Raw genomic sequence first — 23,858 nt, 5'->3', positions numbered from 1 at the left:
AGCATAATCTGTGCTCTGATACTAGTTGTTGGTAATAAATCCCCCACAATAATAATATTTACGGTAATAAAAGTGAAATAATAATGTAGCACCAAGATACGGTAATCAACAAGAATAAAAGAGTGACAATGACACCAAGAATTTTACGTGGAAAACCCTTCTAAATAAGGGAAAAAACCACGACCTCGTGAGGAGCAACTGATATCACTATAATAAGTAATTTTACATTTTGTAGGCCCGAATAAAATATTTTAAAGATCACTACAACACTCAAAGAAATAACTCTCTTTTGATATCCCCACCTCACTACAATATTGCTCACACTCTCTATTTTTCTTACAGACTATTTTCTTATACCGTATGTGTGATGCCCCACTCCTTTTCTCTCTCTCTTTTGTTGGTGTGTTTGAAGAAGTGAGAGAGCTCCTCCTTTTATAGGAGCAAAATATGTAGCCTTCAAGAATGCTACGGGAGATGTATTAATCTCCTCCACTTATTTCCAAACTTTGGTTCCAAGAAAGAATTGTCAGCCAAGTTTTATTTCATAGGCACATGCCTATTGTTGAATAGGATGAACCCGAGGTAATATGTTCAAATTTCAATAGAGAGAAAAATATTAAGTGATTTTTCTTTTATGGACCTAAGTTTTGATGGTTATAATTACCAATATATGTAGAGCTTTGAAGTAGCAAGTAATCAAATGATATAGTGTAAGGTGTATTACAATTATTTTACAAATATAAACATACAAAACTTCAATTGGCAGATGGGGTCTTTCCCTGCCAACTCTTTGCCACGTACAAAAGCACAAGATTCTCCTCGTTGGCGCCCAGTAAGCATTCTTCTAATCATTTCTTATTCATTAGTACTTCACCTCTTTCCCCAACATTTACTTTGTACAAATCAATCCTAAAAAAAGCAGTATCTTTTGCTATAAGGTACCAATTAAATCATTAATCATGTATATATATATATAATCTTTTGAAGCTGTAAATTTCTCATTAGATCCTCCAATTTGCAATTTTTGACCAATTTTTAAGGAACCCTAAGATTTTGTTTGTAGTAATTTTCTTTCAACAAGACATGGGTAACTCTATGATAGCTGCCTGCAAAAATGGTAATTGTTATAGTTTTTTTTTTTTTTTTTTTTTTTTTTGTGTGTGTGTGTGTGTGTGGGGGGGGGGGGGGGTCTTTATTTCTGCTTGTAATTGTAATGGATAATTTGGGTTTTATGTTTTAATAACAGGGAAATTTTCTTTGGAGGAGGTAGACTCTTATTTTCCTGTTAGAACAGAATGTCAAGCTGATGTCCCCAAGACTTTTTTCAGACCAAAGGTATGTTGAAACTTCATCATTTTTTATGATCTTTTTATTCATTTATTCTATATTTTGCTTATATGCACAATTCTAGATAAAAAGAGGAGGTTGCGGTTAGGGGCGGATCCAGAATTTGGATTTAATGAGTTAAACCTTTTAAGTTTTGCAGCATTGAATTCATTGCACTTTTGAAATTATGGGTTCAGAATTTAATAATTGTTGAATTTTACTAATTTACCACATATGTTTTGCTTATATACACAATTTTAGATAAAAAGAGGAGGTTGCTGTTAGAGGGGGATCTAGAATTTAAACTTAATGAGTTAAATCTTTTAAGTTTCGTAGCATTGAATTCGTTGTACTTTTGAAATCATAGGTTCAAAATTTAATATTTGTTGAAGTACTAATTTACCACATATGGTTTGCTTATATGCATAACTCTAGGTAAAAAGAGGAGGTTAAAGTTAGAGGCGGATCTAGAATTTAGATTTAATGAGTTAAACCTTTTAAGTTTCGCAGCATTGAATTCATTGCACTTTTAACATTATGGGTTCATAATTTAATATTTGTTGAAATTGTACTGATTTACCACATATAGTTTGCTTATATACACAACTCTAGATAAAAAAGGAGGTTGCGATTAGAAGTGGATCCAAAATTTAGATTTGATGAGTTAAACCTTTTAGGTTTCGTAGCATTGAATTCATTGCACTTTCGAAATTATGGCTCAAAATTTAACATTTGTTGAAATTTTACTAATTACTCTGTTCAGTTTGAAGTAGGTTGATGGTCAGTGTTAAAATAGTCAAACCATGTTGATTTTTGTAATACAAAGGTATAAAGTATTCATAGCATAGACCCAAGTTAGTTTGGGATTGATAAGTTGTTTAGCTGAGTAGATAGCAAATGAATTTGTAACTAGTTAATGGATTATGGGCCTTTGTTATTTTAGGTAAATACTTTTTGAATTCAACTACTTTAGTTTTATCTTTGATTGTTTGATTTTAGTTTTCTCTCCTTTGTTTGAGAGAAATATAAATCTGTAATCTATCTATTAGGTGAATACTTGAATAATTGCAAAAGAAACTACGGTACACACTTGAGTATATAAATGAGTTCAAAAACTTGAATATCCTAATGTAGTTTCTAGTGACATTTGTCTCACTTTCTTTTCAAGTCCTTTTCATGCTATGATTTGTAACTATTTACTCACTATGTTACCTTTGTGCACTTTCTTTTTTTTGGGGGAAGTGTATGATAGGTAGGAAAAACTCTCAGTGAAAGAAGATGGAATGCTGCATTCTCTCAAGAGGGTTACTTGGATATAGCAGGTGTTCTTAGACGAATCCAACGAGGGGTAAATCTTTTTTTTTTCCCTCTCTTGCACAATGCATATTCTAAATAAATCAACTATGTCACATTGTCATTTAGCGCTAGTTCATGTTGTCGATTCCTTTTTGGTAAAACTCCATCTTTAGCTTTAGATAGCAATTTCATGACTTTGGCCTAGTTGAACAATTCTGATCCTCATACTACTTGTCGTTAAGCATAAATTAATCTGTTTTTTTTTTTTTTAATTTGTTTATGGGTGAATGCAAACAGTTCATATAATTTTTGCCCCCAAGTGATATTTTAACTTGAACCGGATTCCATTATATACTGTACATTCATCTTGTAATCTTTAATTGCCGGACTTTTGGTGCATAATAGACCCTCATTTTGTGCAAGTGGTGAACTGCTGAAGGTGAAAAACTTCAGGGAAAACCAAGTTCATCAGTTTCTCCTGCTCAGTCATCTCCACTTATAAAAGGATTATGCCATTACCCATAACAAAAATAGAAGGTTCATTCCATTTATGATTTTCCAGCAATGACATTTCCATTGGGAGCCTTAATAGGAGAATGTTTAAGGATCCTCTTTTTGTGTTAATGGTAGAAATTTATGATAATATAACAAGTTATAATTGCTAACGCAAATAATAATAAAGGGGAAACAACCAGTTCTCTTATTCCCGAGCAACAATTGTTTTTATCCACGCTACAATCGCTTGTTGGTTTGAGTTTGGACAGTTTAGAACAGTCTAAATTACACCAACGCTTGTCTGCTAAAATTATTCATGGTGTGGAATAACATTTTGGCATATCATTGATTAGGCTTCTACAAACTACTCCCTCCATTTCAATTTATGTGAACCTATTTAGCGATGAAGACTTTTGAAACTTGTGATACTAAACAAGTCATAACATTTGTGTGGCTATAATTCTTTTGCAATTTGTGGTCTAGAATATGCCATAGTTTTTGTGTGGCTTTAAAAGCTTCTCATTGAGGGTAAAATTCGAAGTTTTAAGTTAAATTGTTTCCAGATTTAGATATGGGTAATTCTTTTTGGAACAGAGTAAAAAGTAAATAGGTTCACATAACGGGAATTGAGGAAGTATATATTAGGCGGATAATCTGATCCACCATTAGCACGTCCATTCAGTTCATTATAAAGAAACAACAACAATACTCGATTTATTGCTGTTTAGGTGGAAACTTATGTCTTAAGAAGTCTGATGCTTATTTAATTATATTCTGTGAATGCTAGGGGATTCATCCATCAATAAAAGGGGCTGTCTGGGAGTTCTTGCTGGGTTGTTTTGATCCCAATAGCACATTTGAGGAAAGAAATGAGCTTAGACAACGGCGAAGGTAATCTAACTCACTTCAGCTATAACGAAAGAGTTAAACTGGTTTAATGTAGATAACAAATAATAGAAGTAAAAATCAGCAATCAAAACTATAGGGGTTATGCATTGAATTTTGTTCAATTTGGTGCATGAATCCATGCAACTGTCAAAGGGCCCTCGGTGTAACTTACTCCCTCTATCCCAATTTATGTGATTGGGCATGGAGTTTAAGAAATAGAGGCAGATTTTTCGAACTTGTGGTCTAAAATGAGCCATGATATTTATGTGGATATAAATCATCTCACTAAGGGTGAAATGAGCTTTTTAAAGTTAAATTGTTACTAAATATAGAATGGTGTCATTCTTTTTAGGATTGACTAAAGGAAAGAGTGAACATAAATTGGGACGGAGGGAGTATGCAACAAATTTCTCACGTTCATAGAGCTATTCCCATCAAAGTGCAACTTTACCATCTAGTTAGGTCAGAGCACAAGGTGAACCAACTTGGACTCGGCCAGTGAGTCTTGTTTAATTAAAGCTCTCCAGAAGGTCGAATCAAGCTTGGGCCAAGTGTCTTAGTTTAAGCTTGGTTTAGTTGATGTTCTTATTAAAAGGACCCTTCGCTACAGGTGCTAGTGGAAATTAACCCCTTGATCATTAAATTCTCCAATATCTTGATTCTTGACATTAGATTGAAAATGAGTGTTGCAAAACAGTTAATTGTGTATTATGTTTATTAGACCTGACTCCAAAGGGAAAAAAAGAAGAGTGAAGTAAAAATGTGTTATTGCCTGGAAAACAAAATTTATAACAGGATACTGTCACTATCAGCTGAAAAAACACCTGTGCCTTCTTCTTCCTCCTTATAGCGGTTTTTTTCCTTTTGGGTAAATTCTTACAACCTACTTTATGAGTGGCCTAAAAATCTGAATTTGTATCCTCAGAGAGCAGTATGCTGCATGGAAATCTGAATGCCAAAAGATTGTACCAGTGATTGGCAGTGGGAAATTTACCACAAATGCTATAGTCACTGATGATGGTCAACCTACAGAGCATTCGAACACTTCCAGTGATGCACAAAATACTAACAGTGCCCTGCCGGTCGATAATGGCGTTTGTGACAAGAAAGTTATTCAGTGGAAGCTTAACTTGTCCCAAATTGGTTAGTACTCGTGTCACTACTATTCTCTAGTTTCAATATGCTAACTTTATACATTCTGTAATTGCTGTGGAGCTCCCTATATCTATCTTTCTATCTCTGCCTGTCTCTTAGAAAAACTTGAATGTCACTTATACATTCTCTTTCCAGTCCGTCTGTTAATGCTTTTTGTTCGTGTCCTCGAATACATTCCAGTTTGAACAATTAATTCCCAATAATCAACTGTTTTCCCACTTTGCTCTTCATGAATTATGCTTTTTCGACTAAACTTAAATAGTTAACATAACTATTACTTTGACGTAGTTCTCAGTTGTGCAGAATATAACCAAATTTTATTGACCTAAAGATGTTTGCTCCTTACCCCCACCCACCCCCATTGGATATGGTATTTGAGATGAAGGGATTGATACATGCAACATTGCTTTTCCAACATAATAATGATGTGTGAAAAATTTGTGTCAGTTAGTCATTGTGTTGTCCAATGAAATTCAGATGCGGGGGAAGAAGAATTGAATGTTGAAAGAGCGTTTAGATTTTGAATGAGCGACTCAACCTTTTGACATTTCTTTGGAGCTGGTCATTTATCACTTGTGAGCTGCTACAAAATACAGATGAAAGACTATAAAAGGTTTTGGTTAGAGAGATGTGCTATGTTCAACAAATGATGAGACAATGACGTCTTTTTCTTCATTGCTAGTTATACTCTAGAGTTAGATGCTGAGTTAAAGAGGGAACATGTCACTTAAAGAGATAATAAGTGGCAAAAAAGTGAAATTGCAATCTCCTAGTGGAATATTGTTATTGCTTAGTGCACTATTTTTTGGCTTTGGTAAGGAAGCTAGTTCATCAATTGTAGACTGATTTTCCTGAAAATATCTGATAGACTGATACTGTAATGGCTTATGATGTTGCTTTAGGTCTGGATGTTGTTCGCACAGATCGTGCTCTTGTATTTTTTGAGAATCAAGCTAATCAGGCAAAACTCTGGGACGTGCTTGCTGTCTATGCATGGATGGATAAAGATATTGGTTATGTTCAAGGTATTTTATCAGTATTTTAGAAACTAATTTTTCATAATATCAAAGCCATTCATAAAACTTTTGCCCTTATTTTATCTGCACAGGGATGACTGACATTTGCTCCCCAATGGTTATTCTACTTGAGAATGAAGCAGATGCATTCTGGTGCTTCGAACATGCAATGCTTAGATTGGTATGCCTTCATTGTTTCTATTCATGGTTGTTACAGACCTAAAATAAATGAATGTGTTCCTTAAAATAAATGAATAAATAAATGTGTTCCTTCTCTAACATCTTAAGTTTTTAGATGAGATTGTCACAAAATTCAAAATGGCATCATAGAAAAGTTAAAGTCTTAAGTTCAAGTCTCAGTGCTGCTCATTGGCGCGAGAGAAAAATGTGAGAGGACGTGTTGCAAACCTAAAATGGATAATGTGTCCCAAATAAACTTGCACATATATTTATGTGGTCTTTAGTAACTCTTTCTAAAAACTTGTTCAATGTTTTTGCTAATTATTTCCTATGTTTCTGCCATTACTGAGCATATAACAAATCCATGTCTGCTTCATCAACAGCGAGAAAATTTCAAGTGCACCGCAAATTCAATAGGAGTGCAATCTCAACTAAGTACCCTTGCACAAATTGTTAAAACTGTTGATCCGAAGCTTCATCAACACCTTGGTAAGAGGTTGCTTTTCTTTATATATTTTCAAGTAGCTATTCCCATGTAAGAAGTAGAGAACACAAGGTCTTGTCAACGCTGTTAATTTTCCTAGCATGCCATATCATATAGTTCTCAGTTCTAGATAGATAAATAATATCTAGTATAGGTCTTAGTGAAAAATTTGGGCTTTTTGTGAGTTAGAGCACTTTGTAATTTAGAGAAATTTAACTTATTTCTGTTAGAGTCTGCACAACGTGGTTTCTATATATGCTTCAGCTTGTGCTTTTATCCTGTCTCATCTCATTCTACTATAGTTCTCTCTAATAACTTAAGCTTTTAGATGAGATGGTCAGTCACCGCCATCCAAATATCAAAAAGAATTTTCACGTGCTTGGCTCATAAAAAAGAATCAAGCCCACATGTGATGGGGCGTGTTGAGGACATAATTAAGTAAATAAAAGTGTGTTTCTCTAACAGCTTAAGCTTTTAGATGAGATGGTCACACACTTCAAAAGTAGTATTAATTGGCTTTACACATTACATATTGTGACTTGATTCTAAAGCCTGCTATGCATTCTGACGATATGTTCTATAAAATCGTGATTTATCTTGGTAAGCTTTTAATGCATGCAGTCCAAGTTTGTTATTGACTGCCACAAGACGTACATATTATACTTGAGGTGATGCAGGCGATATAAAGTATAAACACGTTGTTTAGCACCTATCAAAAAATTAAATTAAATTAAATCATCTAGCAGTCCTTTTGCAGATTCTGATGGATAATTTGAATGTCTATACCATTTATTAAGTTGGAGCCAAACTCGCATATCATAATGTTAATCATGGTGAAGAATGAATTTTCCATGTTAAAAATGGCCCTCATATATGTTGTTTGGGACACTGGGATAGAGCAGAAAATTTTCACGGAAATATCTTGGCAATCTATATTGTTTAAGGAATTCACAAACTGCAATCTTGACCAGAGTCTAAAACAGGGAGGAGAAAGTCTAACATAGAGTTAACCTCCTTCTCTCACTCACCGACTTCAATTGTAATTGGCAGAGGAGTTAGATGGTGGAGAATATCTATTTGCGTTACGCATGCTGATGGTACTTTTCCGCAGAGAGCTCTCATTTGTCGATGCACTCTATCTTTGGGAGGTGAGAAGCTTAAACTTCTTTTCACATTATTGTTTGGTAGACAGAAGAAAATATTGCAAAATAGTTTGTCCTGGTGTTTGGTGTAACCGACTGGAGTGAGACACTGGTCTTTGCTTTGCTTTTGAGAGGCATGATTGTTTTACAGAAAAAGCATACCCCTGCTCGTGTTTACACAAACCCAATAAACATATGACATGTGTATTTGCATAAACTATTATCACTTAAATCATAAGTAGTTAATTAATACACATTCTTACCTCAATTTTATGACTAACCATGATAAACTGATGTGGTTTGGTGTAAACACTGGGTGTGAGCAATTTTGTTCCATTGTTTTACTTGGCACATTCTTAACTTCTTACAAGAAAAGGGTTATTCAACTTGGCGATCTGTGGATTTTGTGTTTTAGAAGAGTATCACATAAATTAGTAAGACATAAAGGACGAGGGTATTTATATCTTCAACTGTGAAACAGGACGAGTGATGAGCAAATGTAGGCTGGAATTATTTTTGTCTTCTAACTGATATTACTTTTGTACATACTTCATTCAGGTGATGTGGGCCATGGAGTACAACCCAAAGATATATTCATTGTATGACAACACACGGGAACAACTTCCCGAGCTGGTATATGATGGTAAAGTAAATGATAAGCAGCTAAAGCAGTATGGCAAATTTGAGAGGAAAAAAGTGAGAACTGGTGCAACAAAACAGAATGATGCCCTTGCCATTTTCCTAGTTGCAAGTGTTCTTGAGACCAAGAAAAAGCGGCTTATGAAAGAGGCAAAGGGCCTAGATGATGTTGTCCAGGTCTCGTTTCAATCTCTCCCCTTGTCTGTGTAATCCACATTATTGTATCTCTTTGGTCCTGACAGTGACATCTTTTCCAGATTGTGGGTGAGATAACTGGGAATTTGGATGCAAAGAAAGCACTAAATAAGGCTCTGAAGGTTCATAAGAAATACTTGAACAAGGCAAGTTTCTTTATTCACCGTTCTCTGCTTCACCCCCCCCCCTAAAAACACACACGCGTCAAAGGAAAAAGAAGAAAGGATTTAAGTTGTATACACTGACAGTTACAGAATTTTTACACTAGCAAATGTTTTTTAACCAATTGCAGTAGGTTATTCGTCTTATTTTTTAGGTTACTAATCCAAATTGTTATGGACAATTCCATGTAGTTATCTTTTAGATCACTTGACAGCGTAAAAGTTCTTCTACACTGTCAGTGTATAAAAGTTAAACTCAAGAAAAAAATCCTCCATCCGCTCCTTCAATCTGGTACATAAACATTGATATCAACATTTTAGTTGTCTCATACCATACTTAATGCAGGTCAAAAGATCCTAGTTGGGGTTGTTATTCCTCACTGCTGCAAGCACCCCTTTTTTGGTCAAAATTTTGTTGTATTTTTTAATTTTTTTTATATTTCCAGTTTTTTATAGTGGAAGTGATTTCTCCCTCTTTTATTGACGAGTGGGTCTCTCTTCTAGAACGTGGACCCTGTGTAAACGCGGGATGCTTCGTTTTTTTTTTCTCTTCTTGCATTTGGTGTGTAATTGTTTCTCTTTTTTTCAAAGAAAGGAACTTGTACATAACAGTTTTGATATGAGATGTACATGATGTATTCTTGTGGTTGAAATATTTGAATCACATTCTTGAATCTGAGAGTATAGGAGCATGAAATCATAGAGCTTCATTTTATCCATCTTTCTTGTTTTAAGATTATTTTCTCCCAACTACAATATGATGATTCGCCAGCTTTTGTCTTAAATATGCCCCTTCCTCTAACAGATGTCCATCTTGGCTCCGACATATACCGGAGATTGGAACACCTATATATGAACTTCCGACCAGTATATTATGCTGGAATTCTAGTATATTATGATGGAAATCCAGTATATTATACTGGAATATTTTCCGGATTTTGGACAGTCGTTCAGATTTTGATTACTTTTGAAACTGTGACTATTTTTCAATTACCACTTGTAAATCTGACTATTTTTTAATTTCACCCAAGTTAACAGTGAAGGTTTTTGTGGATCAATAGGTAAGCAAAAGGTAAATATAAGGGAAATCACAAACTTTTAGGGTATTTTTGAATTTTTTCCATTCAAAATAACAAAAACATCACACGAATTTTTTGTTTATTTATTCAAAACGTATAAAAAATGGATTGGAGGTTTTGAAGAGGATGAATTATGTTTAATATAAAATGGAAGGAAGTTATCTCGAAAGAATTATAATTTTTTTTAATAATGCGGACTTATTAGTGAAAGTATTACCCAACTAAAGCAAAAGATTCAACTATGCAAAATCAACTAATTGTATGTGTATACTAAGTTCCAAGCTCGCTAAGCATCCTTTTATTATTATTATTATTTATTTATTTATTATGTTAAGAAATATGTATGTGACATTATACCGAAATTTGTGTGAAATTATGCCTTAATCATTGATGCCTATTACTAATTGTGTCCAATATTATATGCTAAATTTTTAAAGATGATTTTTCTTTCGGCAAAGGGCTAAATATACATCTCTACTTTCAAATATTGTTTACCGTACCCTTCGTTATACTATTGGGCTATCCATACCCCTACCGTCATACTTTGAGACAAAAATACCCCTATTGTCATACTTTGAAACAAAAATACCCCTATTTTGGATGGAGTGTCACGTGACAACACCAGATTAAAACGACTCATTTCTTTTTTTTACCCGATCCGTTTTTAAAGAAACCCACAACCCGACCCCTATTTTCATTTTTTCCATTTTTTTTAAATTTCAGTTTTTAAAAAACAAAAAATATTTTTTTTTTACAAAAAACAATTCAGTTTATACAAATTTGTTTTATCAGTTTTTACAAAAAGAAAATCTTTAAAAAAACTGAAAAAATGAAAAACAAACATTTTTCAAAATATAAACTGTTTTTTTTAAAATAGAAAACAAATATTTTTTTTAACAAAATATTTTCATTTTTTAAAAACTGAAAACATTATTTTCAATAAAATATTTTCGTTTTTAAAAAATATTTTTTTTCATTTTTTAAAAGAATTTTGTTTTGTAAAAACTGGAAAAATAAATTTGTAAAAATAGATTTTTTTTGTTTTTAACAAAATATTTTCGTTTTTAAAAAATTGAAATTTAAAAAAAAAAATTGGAAAAAATGAAAATAGTGGTCGGGTTGTGGGTTTTTATTAAAAACGAATCGAGTAAAAAAAAAGAAATTGGTCGTTTTAATCTGGTGTTGCCACATGGCACTCCATCTAAAATAGGGGTATTTTTGTTTCAAAATATGACGATAGGGGTATGGATAACCCAATAGTATAACGAACGATACATGTGAATAATATTTGAAAGTAGAGTTGTATATTTAGCGAAGAGTCGTTTTTCTTTTCCATTTGCACCCATAAAAAATATCCATAAATAAGAAAGTGTCATCATTACATTTTAGTGGCTACCATGTTTTAGGCTTCAAAAAGTTGTCAACTATGAAAAAGTCAGAAGACAGAGATTCTAATTAAGGACAAATATATAAAATACTCTCCTTAAAATAAATAAATAAATAAATAAATAAATAAACAATAAATAAAAATAAGTAAAAAATGAATTTCCATTCCTAAAATTATGCTAGGCTTTCTGGTTGGGAATAACCTGCAATGCATTGCCATTGAATGAATGAAAATATTACTTTAACATCATTTTTCTTTATTATAATTAAAGAAGAGTCAAACCTAAATTTCTTTTAGGGTTTGAGTCAATTTTGAGTTTTTGTTTCCAAATTCAACAATTTTTTTAATGTATTTCTCTATACAACAAAAACAAATGATTGATTTTAGGTGAATTATCATCTTCTTGAATAGCCTTTGGAAGAAGAAATATTTGAAGAGATGACCACAAAGGTGAAAGGCCTTCTTAAAGGCCTTAGGTATATTTCTCAAGTTTTTGGTGAGTAAATGATTTTTTAATTATACAAATTTTCAATATTATTTCACATTTTCCTTTGTGGGTATTTTTGGTTTTCTTGAAAATGATTGTTCTATATGATTGGAAGAAAATGTATGTTACTAAGTCGAGCGATCGAGCAATTGAGTAAGTCTCAATTCTGAATCAGTTGAGATCGATTATATGAATCATTTATATTTGTTTCGTTGTATGATGCAGATGAGGATAAAGAAAAAGAAATGCAAATTGGTTTTCCTACAGATGTAAAACATGTTGCACATATAGGATGGGATGGTCCATCTGTTGATAATCCAAGCTGGGTAATAATTATTTTACTTGTTATTGGAGCCGGATTAAATTTGAATTCGCGCCGAAAAGTTCCACTTTGAGGGTTAAAATGCTCCCTAATAAAGGCTACTACATACCCGGGGCTCGAACTCGAGATTTCTGGTTAAGGATGAAGGAGTACTTACGACTCCGCCACAGCCTTTGTTGGTTATTCATCTCTTCTTGGACTACTTGGTTCACCATAATTGACACAAGACATGTATTGAATCATTCTTTTTTTAATGAATAAATCTGATTTTTAATCTTTTCAATTAAATGTTTTTGGCAGATGAAAGAATTCAAATCACCAGGAGCATTTCAATCAGCTCCTTTGGTTCCTCCTCCTGGAGATCTTAAAGAAAATCCTGATATTAAATGGGTTTCTGAAGGTTTGTTACCTTTTTACCTTTATCTTTTTCTAATTTTTATGTGATATTTTTTTTATTTTGAAATGTTTCAATGCTCAAAAAGTTTGACACTATTATACTAATAAGGGATTTTTTCCCCAAATTTGTCCTTGTATTTTGCGAAAAAAATAACTTTAACCTCCGTTAGAAGTTTGGCTCATCCATGGCCTCGATGTTCCAATTTTCACAAATTTCAAGAATTCAGATTCGTTTAACTAATCAAATAGTGTCATCTAAAATGAGACAGAGAAAGTATATGCTTATATCTGGCCTTATACAAGTTGGCAAGGGTAGAAAAATGGTCATGGGAAGAGGATGATGATTTCATATCCGAGATTGAGACACCTACGAGTATAGACAATGTTAAAGCAATCTATATATTAAAATTAACTTATATACACTGGCAATATAATTTTTTTTTTTTACACGATCATTGTATCTTTGTTGGTTGTAACTTCTACCAAGTCACTAAACATTTCTTGTAGGTTACTAATCCGCAATTTCTATTAGAAAGTAACCTGATTGTGTATATTTCCTTACTACACTAGTTCGAACTTTAAATCTTAAATTCGCCTATTATTCTGAAAGGATTGATGGGGTGTTATTTTTTTCATTCTTTTGTACAATATGTCAATGGAATTGCAGATTCAAACAGAAGGTCTAGAAATGCAAATAGTTCTTCTCCAACCAAAGACATTAAACCAGAAAAACCAAGAACATCCAGGAGACATTCTACTACAGAAAATGGCACTCATGATTCTACAAACAAAGAACCTGGAAACAAATCCAGGAGTTCCAGGCGACATCATAACAAGGAAATAACGTCGGATGGTCCTAAATCGAGTGAATCTTCAGCTAAAAACCACCCTGATATCCCCAAAAAATCGCGACGAAAGAAGTCCAAGGAGGATGGTTCAGCCTCTGGCTCGACTCGACCATCAAGATCCAAAGGCACTTATTCTACAGATTCAAGTCCTGGACAGGAAAGGGAGAGTGAGAGTAGTGAAATTTCTAAAGAAAAACAAGAGGAGTAAAAAAAACAAGAATGTATTTGAAAAGTTTTTATATTTTTTTGGCAGTTTAGTGGATATCACAATTAATTTGAAACCACAAAAGTTTTCATTCAAAAATTGTAGAGTATGTGTATAATCTAACTTTTTGATACCATGTTCATCATGTAGATTCATTTCCCATTTTCATAGTCATTCTTTTTCCAAAGCCTTGCAATTTCATTACTATGAATTTATGAATGGTTCTTGCCTTTTCGAGACAGCGGTGGATCAAAGTTTTGAAGTTTATGGATTCCTATAATGACCTCGATCAAATTAAATTTACAAAAATAAGTGATTTCATAGTCATATATATATATATGCGCTACTGGTTCACATGAACCTGTAAACGACGTTCTAAATCTGCACTTTCTTCGAGAGCACATCATTGCCCTGTATCCAACATAAATGAAGAGGATGATTCAAGATCTTAATGTACCTATAAAGAGGGTGTCTGCTGACAAACTCAATTCCACATACTGTCAAGTTTCTACATTCATGTGTTATAATTGACAACTAATTCATGATGCCCCTATTTCTATGGCCATTTCTTTAATACTTTTGGCTCTCGGGAGTCTCTTTACAGGATACTTGGCCAAATTGTGAAATGTTAACCCATAAGTCACAACATCAAATGTGAATAAAATACCAAACCTTGCTGACATCTTCCCACCAAATGCATTGACAAAGGTATAGTAGAGTAAGGATTTTAGGATAAGTAGAAATAATAAGACTGCATACATGCACTAGAAGTTTAGTTAGGAAGAGAAAAGGAAAGTCAAGGTGAGACTAGACAACAAAAAAAGTAAGAAATTTAGATATCTAGGCTCGTTATTTCAAGAGAATAGAATGTTAGACTAAAAATTTACTCATAAGATTAAACTGGATAGCTAAAACGGATCTATCTTGGTGTGTGATAGAAGAAGATGGTTACCAAAATGAAATGCAAGTTATATGGAACATCCATAAGACCAACAATGTTATATGACAGTGAATGTTGAGCCACTAAAGATCAATACATCAACAAGATGAGTGTTGTAGAGATGTGAATGCTAAGATGGATGCACGGCTATACAAGATTATAAGATAAGATTAAAAGTGACTATATTTGCTAGAAGATGCAAGTAGCACGCATTGAGGATAAATAAGAGAATGTCCCTTAAGATAGTTTGGTCATGTTAGATATGAACTATGGTGAGTGAAGGTGTTAAAACGTGATGGGGGTAGATTTAAGATAACATAAAAGGAAGTTATCTCCTTGGAATCAATGCAGACTTTACTAAAGTTAGAACACAACGGAAAAAGAAGATTCATGTAGGCGATATGCACTAATTAGAAATAAATTTTACACTTGATAGTGAACTCTTATCATCACTATTATTACTATTACTATATAGCATATATTTTATTCTTTTTTTTTTTTGTTATATGATGATATGATTTGAGCTTATATGAAACAGAAAGAATTTATATCGCCAATCTTAATTTATTTGGGACTTAGACGTAATAATTATAATTGTTTTACACCATATGCAAGAATAATAATAATGTCTGGTTGAGTTTTATAAAATGTTGTCACGTTAAATTGGACATAGTGGAGTGGCGGAAACACCTTCAACATGGCTTTGCTGAAAAAATTAATTAAATATACATATGTCAATAATATTTCTTAGAGAAATATGTGTAATTCAACACCACTTCAAAGCTAATCCAAAGTAATCATCAATTTAAAATAGGAAGTAAAAATCTTAAAATTTCATTGCCGTAGATGTAGGTATAAATTAAAGAATTAATATCTTTAAACCCGCCTAAATTATATAATATTTGTCAGTTTTCGACCTAAACTATCGTCTGTCTCCGAAAACCTCCTTGAACTATATCTCCCTCATAATAAAACCCCCCGTCGCTTATGTGTCATATTGTGTGAAATAAATTACCGAAGAGCAGCGCGTGAAGGGTGACAATAACCATTAAAATGGGCCCACCTGACAACAAATAACAGGTAATTAGCCCCTTTTTAAAAAACTTATATTTTCTCCTCTTTTTATTTATAGTACACCTTTCTTCTCCATATTTTCTCATTTTTTATCTATTTCTTCATCTTAATCCATTTGAAATTCCCTCTCTCTTATTATTATTGAGTTTATTTCTTATCTTTCTCATTTTATCCATCCTTTATTCTTACCCAAATTTATTTGAAAGGAGCACAAAATCCCCAACAAAAAGGAAAATGCATAAACTTTTTTTAACAAAACAAATTACTAATAACAAGGCAAGAAGAGAGTTAGGACAACGAATTCAATATCTGAATACTTACTAGTGAAAGTACAAGGGGGGGGGGGTGAATGTCATGACCCGGATTTTCCACCCTCGGGAGTCGTGATGGCGCCTACTCGATAAAGTTGGGTAAGCCGAGTATTATAGATTCACTAACTCTTTTATTTAGCCCTTTTAATAATTTAAAACAACATACGATCAACAGTGAAATATTAACGATAATTAGATACAAGCGGAAGACTTAATCTGATAAATTAACCATAACCAGTACGACAATACCAATATATATCTCTACCCAGAATCTGGTGTCACAATATCACGGACTATTTATGAATACTACATACAAATGTCTGAAAAGAAAGTAAAATCTGTCTCGGAAGCAAAAGAAAACAGAATACACATAAAGATAGAAGAGAACGTCGGGACTGCGGACGTCTGCAAGACTACATCGGGATCTCTAACTGGACTGAAGGCAGCCACCCAATGCTATGGTCCAAAGTTGCCACTCCGGGATCTGCACATAGTGCAAAGTGTAGTATCAGCACAATCGACCCCATGTGTTGGTAAGTGCCTGGCCTAACCCAGACGAAGTAGTGACGAGGCTAGGACCAGACTACCAGATAAACCTGTGCAATTATATAATATGCAACGGAAAATAAAACAGGAATAAACAAGTAAAGATAGGAGGGGTACATGCTATGGGAGGGGTACATGCTATGGGAGGGAGGATATCAGTACCAACAGTAAATTAAGAGAAAGACATAAGAACATTTTAGAATTTACAGCAAAACAATAAGGTACTCATAACCAATCTATAAACATTTCGTACTATCAATTATTGCGGCGTGCAACCCGATCCCAAAGCATAATAACTCTGTTGCAACGTGCAACCCGATCCCAAAGCATAATAACTCTGTTGCAGCGTGCAACCCGATCCATATCATTTATCACCGTTGCGGCGTGCAACCCGATCCAATTATATTATTGTTGCGGCGTGCAACCCGATCCAAATATAGTATTGTTGCCGCGTGCAACCTGATCCAAATATAATATTGTTGCGGCATGCAACCCGATCCAAATATAATATTGTTGCGGCGTGCAACCCGATTCAAATATAATATTGTTGCGGCGTACAACCCGATCCAAATATAATATTGTTGCGGCATGCAACCCGATCCAAATATACAGTTCAACACTAATCACAACAAGAGTCCTGGTAAGGGATCAGTAAAGAACAACATTATCCCGGTAAGGGAATCGACAGTATAAGTAACTACGTCCCGACAAGGAAAATCAGTTATAGCCAAACTTGTTCCAACATCTAACTACCTCAATTAGCACCAATACTCAATCATAAGTACATCCCACGAGAATAATCATAATCTTTGCTCAACACAGAGAATCAACAATTTAGGCATTTGTAGAATTTATTAAGAACACACAATTTCAATTTAAAACTCACGGTCATGCTTGGCACCAACGTATAATACTCGTCACCATGCCTATACGTTGTACTCAACAAATAACATGTAGCACATATGACACAACTCCTAATCCTTCAAACTAATGTTAGACCAAACACTTAGGGGTTGTTTGGTAGGATGTATTAGATAAAATAATGCATGCATTAGCTTTGTGTATTAATAATACATTGTTTGGTACACATTTTGAACTTACGCATTAGTTATGCAAGCATTAGTTATATATCCTATTTGGTATTATCTTATGCATAACTAATGCATAGAAAACAATGGTATTAGCATTGCAATGAGTTTTAATGCATGCATTAGCTTCGATAAAGAGAAAATTGTCCTTCAAAATTTATGCTTGATTAAAATATGCTAGTTAGTATATTAATGCAAGTTCAAAATAATCCAAATAGTGAGAAATAAAATTATATCCCTAGTAAATAAATAAATACTTAGCATATTTTCTTTTTTTAAAAATAAATATTTAATTTTATTTTACAATATAGGTAGACAAATCAAATAATTTTTTGTAAACTTTTTCATATAAAAATATTTCTCAGCATATGTTTCTTTTAAAAGTTAGAGTGTGAACTAGTTTTGAGGGCATTTTTGTAAACAAACAATTCTTTTAGAAATTGTGCAATGCTTTAATACATCAAACCAAACAATGGATAAGAAATATGTCAGCATAACTAATGCAAGCATAACTAATATCAACATTACTAATACACCCTATTCAGCATTATTCTTATGCACCCTATCAAACGATGCATTAGCTTTGTGTATTAATAATACATTGTTTGGTAGATATTTGAACCTATGCATTAGTTATGCAAGAATTAGTTATACATCCTGTGAGCACGTGATTTTTGCTTCACGGAAACTACTCCAAAAGAAATCGGAAAAGAAATAAAACAAGTTACCTTTGGGTACAATTTTGAGGATTTGTGTGACATTTTGATAATTGTTTTGTCCGTAAATGCTCGCCTTGCTATAGTCAAAAAATACAAAAATACATGTAGCATGCATTTAGGGAAAAATGGTACATTTGGGAATTAATTAACCATTATTTGGTTTTTAAAAGCGAAAATCACAAAAATAGGCATTTTATTCTATTTTGTTATCATGGTAATTTTATTGAATGTTTTAATTCATGCGATAATTGTTGTTTGGCGTTAATTAATATTTATGTAGTTTAATTTTTTGTTTTAGGAATTTTTGGTTTAATTATAAGAAGAAAAATACCCGATTTGGGCCAAAAAATGCAACCCAAATCCAGGCCCAAAACAACCAGACCCGGTCCAATTTGGTCAGACCGTGAGACGCCCCAAACGGCGTCGTATTAACCCTTCTTAATCGAAACCGTTGGTTTAAATCAATCCAACGGCCAGGATTCCATCTCCATACCCATTCCAAACCCGACCTGCTTACCCAAATCAACCCAGCCCTTCATTAAAACCAAACGACCCCGTTTCTATATCAAACGATCCCGTCTGTCCCTCACCAATTAATCCAAGCCGTTGAGATCATTTGATCTAACGGCTCAGATTAATTGCCACGTTCCATATATAAGCCCCTCATCACACCCCACGCCCCCTATCCGGACACCCCCCATCGTCTCTCTCAGACACAAACCCAGCATCCCCCGTTCCAAACCCTAGCCGCCACCCTTCACCCTCGCCGTAAACCCGGCGGCAACGATGCCGGTGACCACCAAAGTAACACCCCTGATGCACCCAACCACCCTGAGCACGGATCCGTTATCCCCTTTCCTCGAATCATTCCCCATCTTCTCGAATCTTCGTTTGAAGGTTCGAGCAAAATCCCGATCTATACCAACCCACCCCAGATTCATACCAGCCATTACCCTGCCCTCACTCGTGACCAAACCAAGCTTGGTCTGGTCTGAATCTACTCACAAACCCTCAAGCCCCAAATCGGAATGTTCAAACCCTAGAACATAAGAACTTTGGGCATCCGGCCAGTTTAAACGAAGGGTTGGGGTCTAATAGACCTTAATCGAAGTATTCTCGGTTGAGAACACCTCGATTAAAGTCTGTTCGACCTTAAATGGTCAAGTCCAGTCAAAGCTGGGGTCGTTTGTTGTTGAGCTTCTAGAGTAAGTTCTCTTTTCCTTTTCTGTTCTTGTTTGAATGGTGTTTATGTTTGTTAGCATGTTTAGTTAGTTTGGATGATGCTTCTGATATTTTTCTTTCAATTTCCTCCATCTTCATAAGACCTTTTTATTTGGTCAATTACTCTTCTGTTTATGGTTGAATACGTATGATGATATACATATTTCAATTTGATTAATATTGTCAAATAGATAATTCATATAGATTCCCGGTGTCGTGCAAAGTTGTTGAAGGCAGTTGATGCCCTGTTCGTGTTGTTCGTTTAATCGACTGATTGCTCTATGTTATGATTAGTATAGTCGATTAGTTTCATAGGACTGAATATGCAAATATTCTGATTCGTATGGCTTCATATGACTGATCGAATCATTGTCGTTTAGCTGATTGTTTGACATTATCTATGAATGGTTTGTAGCTGCAATATAATAGCTAGAACTCAGTTTAGGGCAGCTTGAATTTGAACTTTCAGAAGTTCAAAATTTCCTCCTGTTAAAGCAGGGTAAAACGGTAATAACCAGGGGCTAACAGGGGTAGTTTGGGGGTGTGAAAAGATAAGAAATGGTTAGTTTAAGTGGGCTGACAGTAGGGTACTGAAATAGGATTAAACTAATACAATAGTGGGGAACAAAACTTGATAGCATGGGGATAATTGAAGATTGTCAGCTGCTCATACCATTGGGGCACAAAACACATGTTAATGGGAAATAAAGGGGTATGGGCAGAGTTGAGGGCTGGGGGGAACAAGGCAGCCTGGGGCCTGCCTGTATTTTGCCTATAAATAGGCTCTTTTAGGGTAGAGAAAAGGGTTAGACATCAGAGTTTAGGGGGGGTTAGAAAATCAGAAATTAAGGCTGGGCAGATTTGAGGGCTAGAGAGTTAAGTTAAGGGGTTGGACATCAGAAATTGAGAGAAAGAGAGTGCTAAAGCTGAAACTCAACATCAAGGAGTTTGAGGCTGTTTTCTTTCTGGGGTGTTTGACAAAAATCAGAAATTACTGCTTTTCATGCACCAATCTGCTGTGATGGGACACTGTTGGATTTCAGTTTAGCTTTCCTAGTTTCTTTACTTGTTAAATACTATTTCAGTTGAGTGTCTTGGTTTTCTGTTTGGACTGAAAGTTCACTGGTCCTCTGCTTGGTTTAAACCTGTCGCTGGTGCCTCATACTGGTTATTATTGGGTCTTCCTGTTGGGTTTGTTTGGTTTTCTGAAATTTCTGCTGGGCTTTCTCTTAAGTTGCTGCTGAGTTTTGGTCTGTTATTGGGCTGTCTCTGTTGCTGTTACTAGTTTGGGGCTGTCAACTGCCTGTGTTGCTGTGTTATTGCATACTGCTCTGCTGATCATTCCTCTTCTTCTTTTGCTTTCCTATACCAGGTACACAACGGATACATTGGTCAATGTAGGCTGAAATTTGAAGCATGAATACAAAGAGTTGAAGTTATTTTGAATTCATTTTAGAAATATACTGAACATTAGTTGTATGTATGATAGTGTACTTTCTCTACTAGAACCATGAAATCAGTTGTGGTGTAACTGCACTTTTATACATATCATTTAGTTGGAAAACTCTATGTTTTTGCTTATAATAAAAAGGATTAATGTTGCAGTAGTCATGTTCTGTTAAGTTCATCATTGTTGTCAAAAAGCATGTTAGGTATCCAATAGTTACTTCCTTAAACAAATGACAGTTTTTTTAGTTGGTAAGAATATGGTTTGATTAAGGTAAGTTATACATTGCATGTTAGCCTTCCCCCTTATGAATGTTAAGCACATACCAAATAAGTTGAATAGGCCCAATTGGAATAAGGGTGGCCCAGGCCGAGTATCACGTTATGCACATTGGGCCTGGGCCCGTAATATCTAAATGACTACCCATATACGCGTTCATGTTCAGATTTTGCAAATCATATTCGGAACCCGACTAATAACTAACTTGTAAGCATGTAAATAAAGTTGGACCGTTCTTCTTCTTTCATTATTAGAGACAAACTCAATAGAAAACATAGCCACTATAGGATGACCTTTTAAATAAAACGAGACGAGCCTCGCCAAATAAAAATGCAAGTTGCGGGGCCCTCAATAATTGGTCATAATAAATACTTAGAATTTGGGATGGATTGTTTAGTGAATTTCACTGCCTTCCCCAAAGATAATAACGCGTTAGACTCTTTAGGCGCGATTTAATTAATCTTACCTTCTTAAACTCATGTGCGCATTTCATGCGACCCAAATCCAAATCCCAAAACATTGAATAAAAATGTGTTCCGGATTGCGGGTGCATTTCATGTGAAGCAATCCAAAGACATGTTTTTAAACGATGTTCACATTCTTTTAAAATATAATAATAGAAGCGGTAAAGAGTTAAAACTTGCACATGAGCGCATAATTGTATAAAATCAGATAAACAAGCCGAATATGACAGTTGAGCGACTGTGCTAGAACCACGAAACTCGGGAACGCCTAACACCTTCTCCCGGGTTAACAAAATTCCTTATCCGGATTTTTGGTTTGCGGACTGTAATACAGAGTCATTCTTTTCCTCGATTCGGGATTAAATTGGTGACATGGGACACCTTAAATCTCCCAAGTGGCGACTCTGAAATAAATAAACAAATCCCGTTTCGATTGTCCTTTAATTGGAAAAACTCCTACGCCCCTCGCGGGGCGCCAGAAGGAGGTGTGACAGCTCTGGCGACTCTGCTGGGGAATTTTTTGGGCCCAGAACCACTGGTTCAGGGTTAGAAATTCGAGCTTAGATAAATTGTTATATTGGTTTTATCTGATTTTGTTACATGATCTGTGCATAATGTGCTAACTAACTGCTTTTACCGCTTTGATATTTTGTGAACTGTATATAAACTGTGCCGAAACCCATCTCCTCTCTGAGTCTTCTAAATCATGAAGAAGGGTGTACTTCGTACGACTTCTTTTCAGTATAGTGTCAAATCCCAATTTAGAACGAGGTTCGGACAAGTTGCTAAGCCGGTGAAGCTTCTGTATTCCCGGTACGCTGCCCCCCATCGGCTCGAGCTGTCTGCTCGGGTAAGCCAGGTCTAGAACAAACACCCCAGGTTCTGAACCTAGAATAACTCAACTTCATGCCGGATCCCTAGTAGGAACGCTTATCTGCATCATGTGCATTTTTGACTTAGGGGACTCAACACAGGGGTTGGGTCCGTCTAGGAATAGCAACCTGAAACAGAAAAGACCATCCTGATGCATCCTACTCACCGCTTGTGCATTTATTTGCTTTGGACTTGCATGATGACCAGTTTGAATATTGAAATATATATATATATACATGATGACCAGTTTTGAATATTGAAAAAAAAATATAGCAGTGTATAGGGTTAATCTTCTGTTTTAAAAAATAACAATGTCTAAATAGTGTCGAAACTCTGACGAAATTTTGAGAAAAATATTTTATTTTTAATATAGTTGTTTTATTCAAAAAAAAAGAGTCTATCATTTTTAGTTTGTCTGGTCTGCAAAAATAGAAAATGAAAAATAGTTTGTTCTGTTATGGGAATAGAGTCTTTATTGTTGTTTCAAAATAGTCTATTTGCCCACGGAAGCGAAACTAGGTTGTGTTTAAAAAAGTAGTTTTTTTATGATTTTATTTTTCACTTATTTTGCTTGGAATGTTTCAAGATAGTATGTTTATTTGGGCGAACTACACCGGTTTGATTCTCACCGGATGTGAGATACGTAGGAAGCCCTAATCGAGTCCAACCTCCCCTTTTGCTAAAAATAACCAAAATATGTCAAATGTTAATTTCATCAGAAAATAAATCAAGTCAGGCTGTTTTACCATAAATAGCCAGGTACTCCCGAAAGGGACGCCGGAAGGCTGAATTTGCACAAACGGCCATTTTTGTGATTTTTGACCGGTATACCCACACAGACTTAAAGTCTTCGTCCCTGAAGTGCTGAAAGGCCGTATCTGAAAACCGAGTCCTTCATCTTCAAAATTCAAAAAAAAAATCGAATATAGATAGTTCTGTTTTGAGTCTAATAAAAGTTTTCCTTCTTTAATTACCTTAATAAATGTGCAGGATGAGCACAAATCGAAATAAACCGTTCTCAGTCTTTAGCGAGGTCCCTCTATAACTCCACATGTGGTGGAATGATCTGGAAGCCGATAGTAAAGAGATAGTGGGAAGAGTTTTGGGAGGTTTTGTCAATCTGCTGAATATCAAGCTAAGGACAGATATCCTCGAGGCTCTAATACCGTTCGGGACCAAACCCGCAATGTATTCC

The 23,858-nt window shown here is 34.7% G+C and overlaps 2 protein-coding genes across 3 annotated transcripts; both read left to right on the top strand.

The window, feature by feature from the left end:
* Positions 1-944: 944 nt before the first annotated feature.
* LOC104210693 (rab GTPase-activating protein 22-like) lies at positions 945-9,651 on the top strand. Of its 2 annotated transcripts, XM_009759646.2 has the most exons (12): positions 945-1,117; positions 1,247-1,335; positions 2,579-2,674; positions 3,905-4,008; positions 4,931-5,148; positions 6,063-6,185; positions 6,269-6,357; positions 6,740-6,845; positions 7,891-7,988; positions 8,541-8,798; positions 8,879-8,962; positions 9,324-9,651. In XM_009759646.2, the coding sequence occupies exons 1-12, from the start codon at positions 1,084-1,086 to the stop codon at positions 9,336-9,338; spliced, it is 1,314 nt and encodes a 437-aa protein (XP_009757948.1). In that variant the 5' UTR covers positions 945-1,083; the 3' UTR covers positions 9,339-9,651. The 2 variants fall into 2 exon arrangements, with proteins under 2 accessions (XP_009757948.1, XP_070024579.1); XM_070168478.1 differs by having other exon boundaries at positions 8,879-9,651.
* Positions 9,652-11,623: 1,972 nt separating this feature from the next.
* LOC104210694 (CRIB domain-containing protein RIC6) lies at positions 11,624-13,875 on the top strand. The gene is made up of 4 exons (XM_009759647.2): positions 11,624-11,939; positions 12,156-12,256; positions 12,553-12,652; positions 13,316-13,875. The coding sequence occupies exons 1-4, from the start codon at positions 11,882-11,884 to the stop codon at positions 13,702-13,704; spliced, it is 648 nt and encodes a 215-aa protein (XP_009757949.1). The 5' UTR covers positions 11,624-11,881; the 3' UTR covers positions 13,705-13,875.
* The last annotated feature ends 9,983 nt before the right edge of the window (positions 13,876-23,858 follow it).

Source organism: Nicotiana sylvestris, chromosome 2, assembly GCF_000393655.2.
Source record: "Nicotiana sylvestris chromosome 2, ASM39365v2, whole genome shotgun sequence".
Taxonomy (NCBI): Eukaryota; Viridiplantae; Streptophyta; class Magnoliopsida; order Solanales; family Solanaceae; genus Nicotiana; species Nicotiana sylvestris.
This window is presented reverse-complemented; position numbering and strand designations above follow the sequence as displayed.

Coding starts and splice junctions, on each gene's coding strand:
- LOC104210693 (XM_070168478.1), top strand. CDS start 1,084: ATGGGTAACTCTATGATAGCTGCCTGCAAAAATG. Junction 2,675..3,904: donor TTAGACGAATCCAACGAGGG/GTAAATCTTTTT, acceptor TGTGAATGCTAG/GGGATTCATCCATCAATAAA. Junction 4,009..4,930: donor GAGCTTAGACAACGGCGAAG/GTAATCTAACTC, acceptor TTGTATCCTCAG/AGAGCAGTATGCTGCATGGA.
- LOC104210694 (XM_009759647.2), top strand. CDS start 11,882: ATGACCACAAAGGTGAAAGGCCTTCTTAAAGGCCTTAGGTATATTTCT. Junction 12,257..12,552: donor CTGTTGATAATCCAAGCTGG/GTAATAATTATT, acceptor TGTTTTTGGCAG/ATGAAAGAATTCAAATCACC. Junction 12,653..13,315: donor TATTAAATGGGTTTCTGAAG/GTTTGTTACCTT, acceptor ATGGAATTGCAG/ATTCAAACAGAAGGTCTAGA.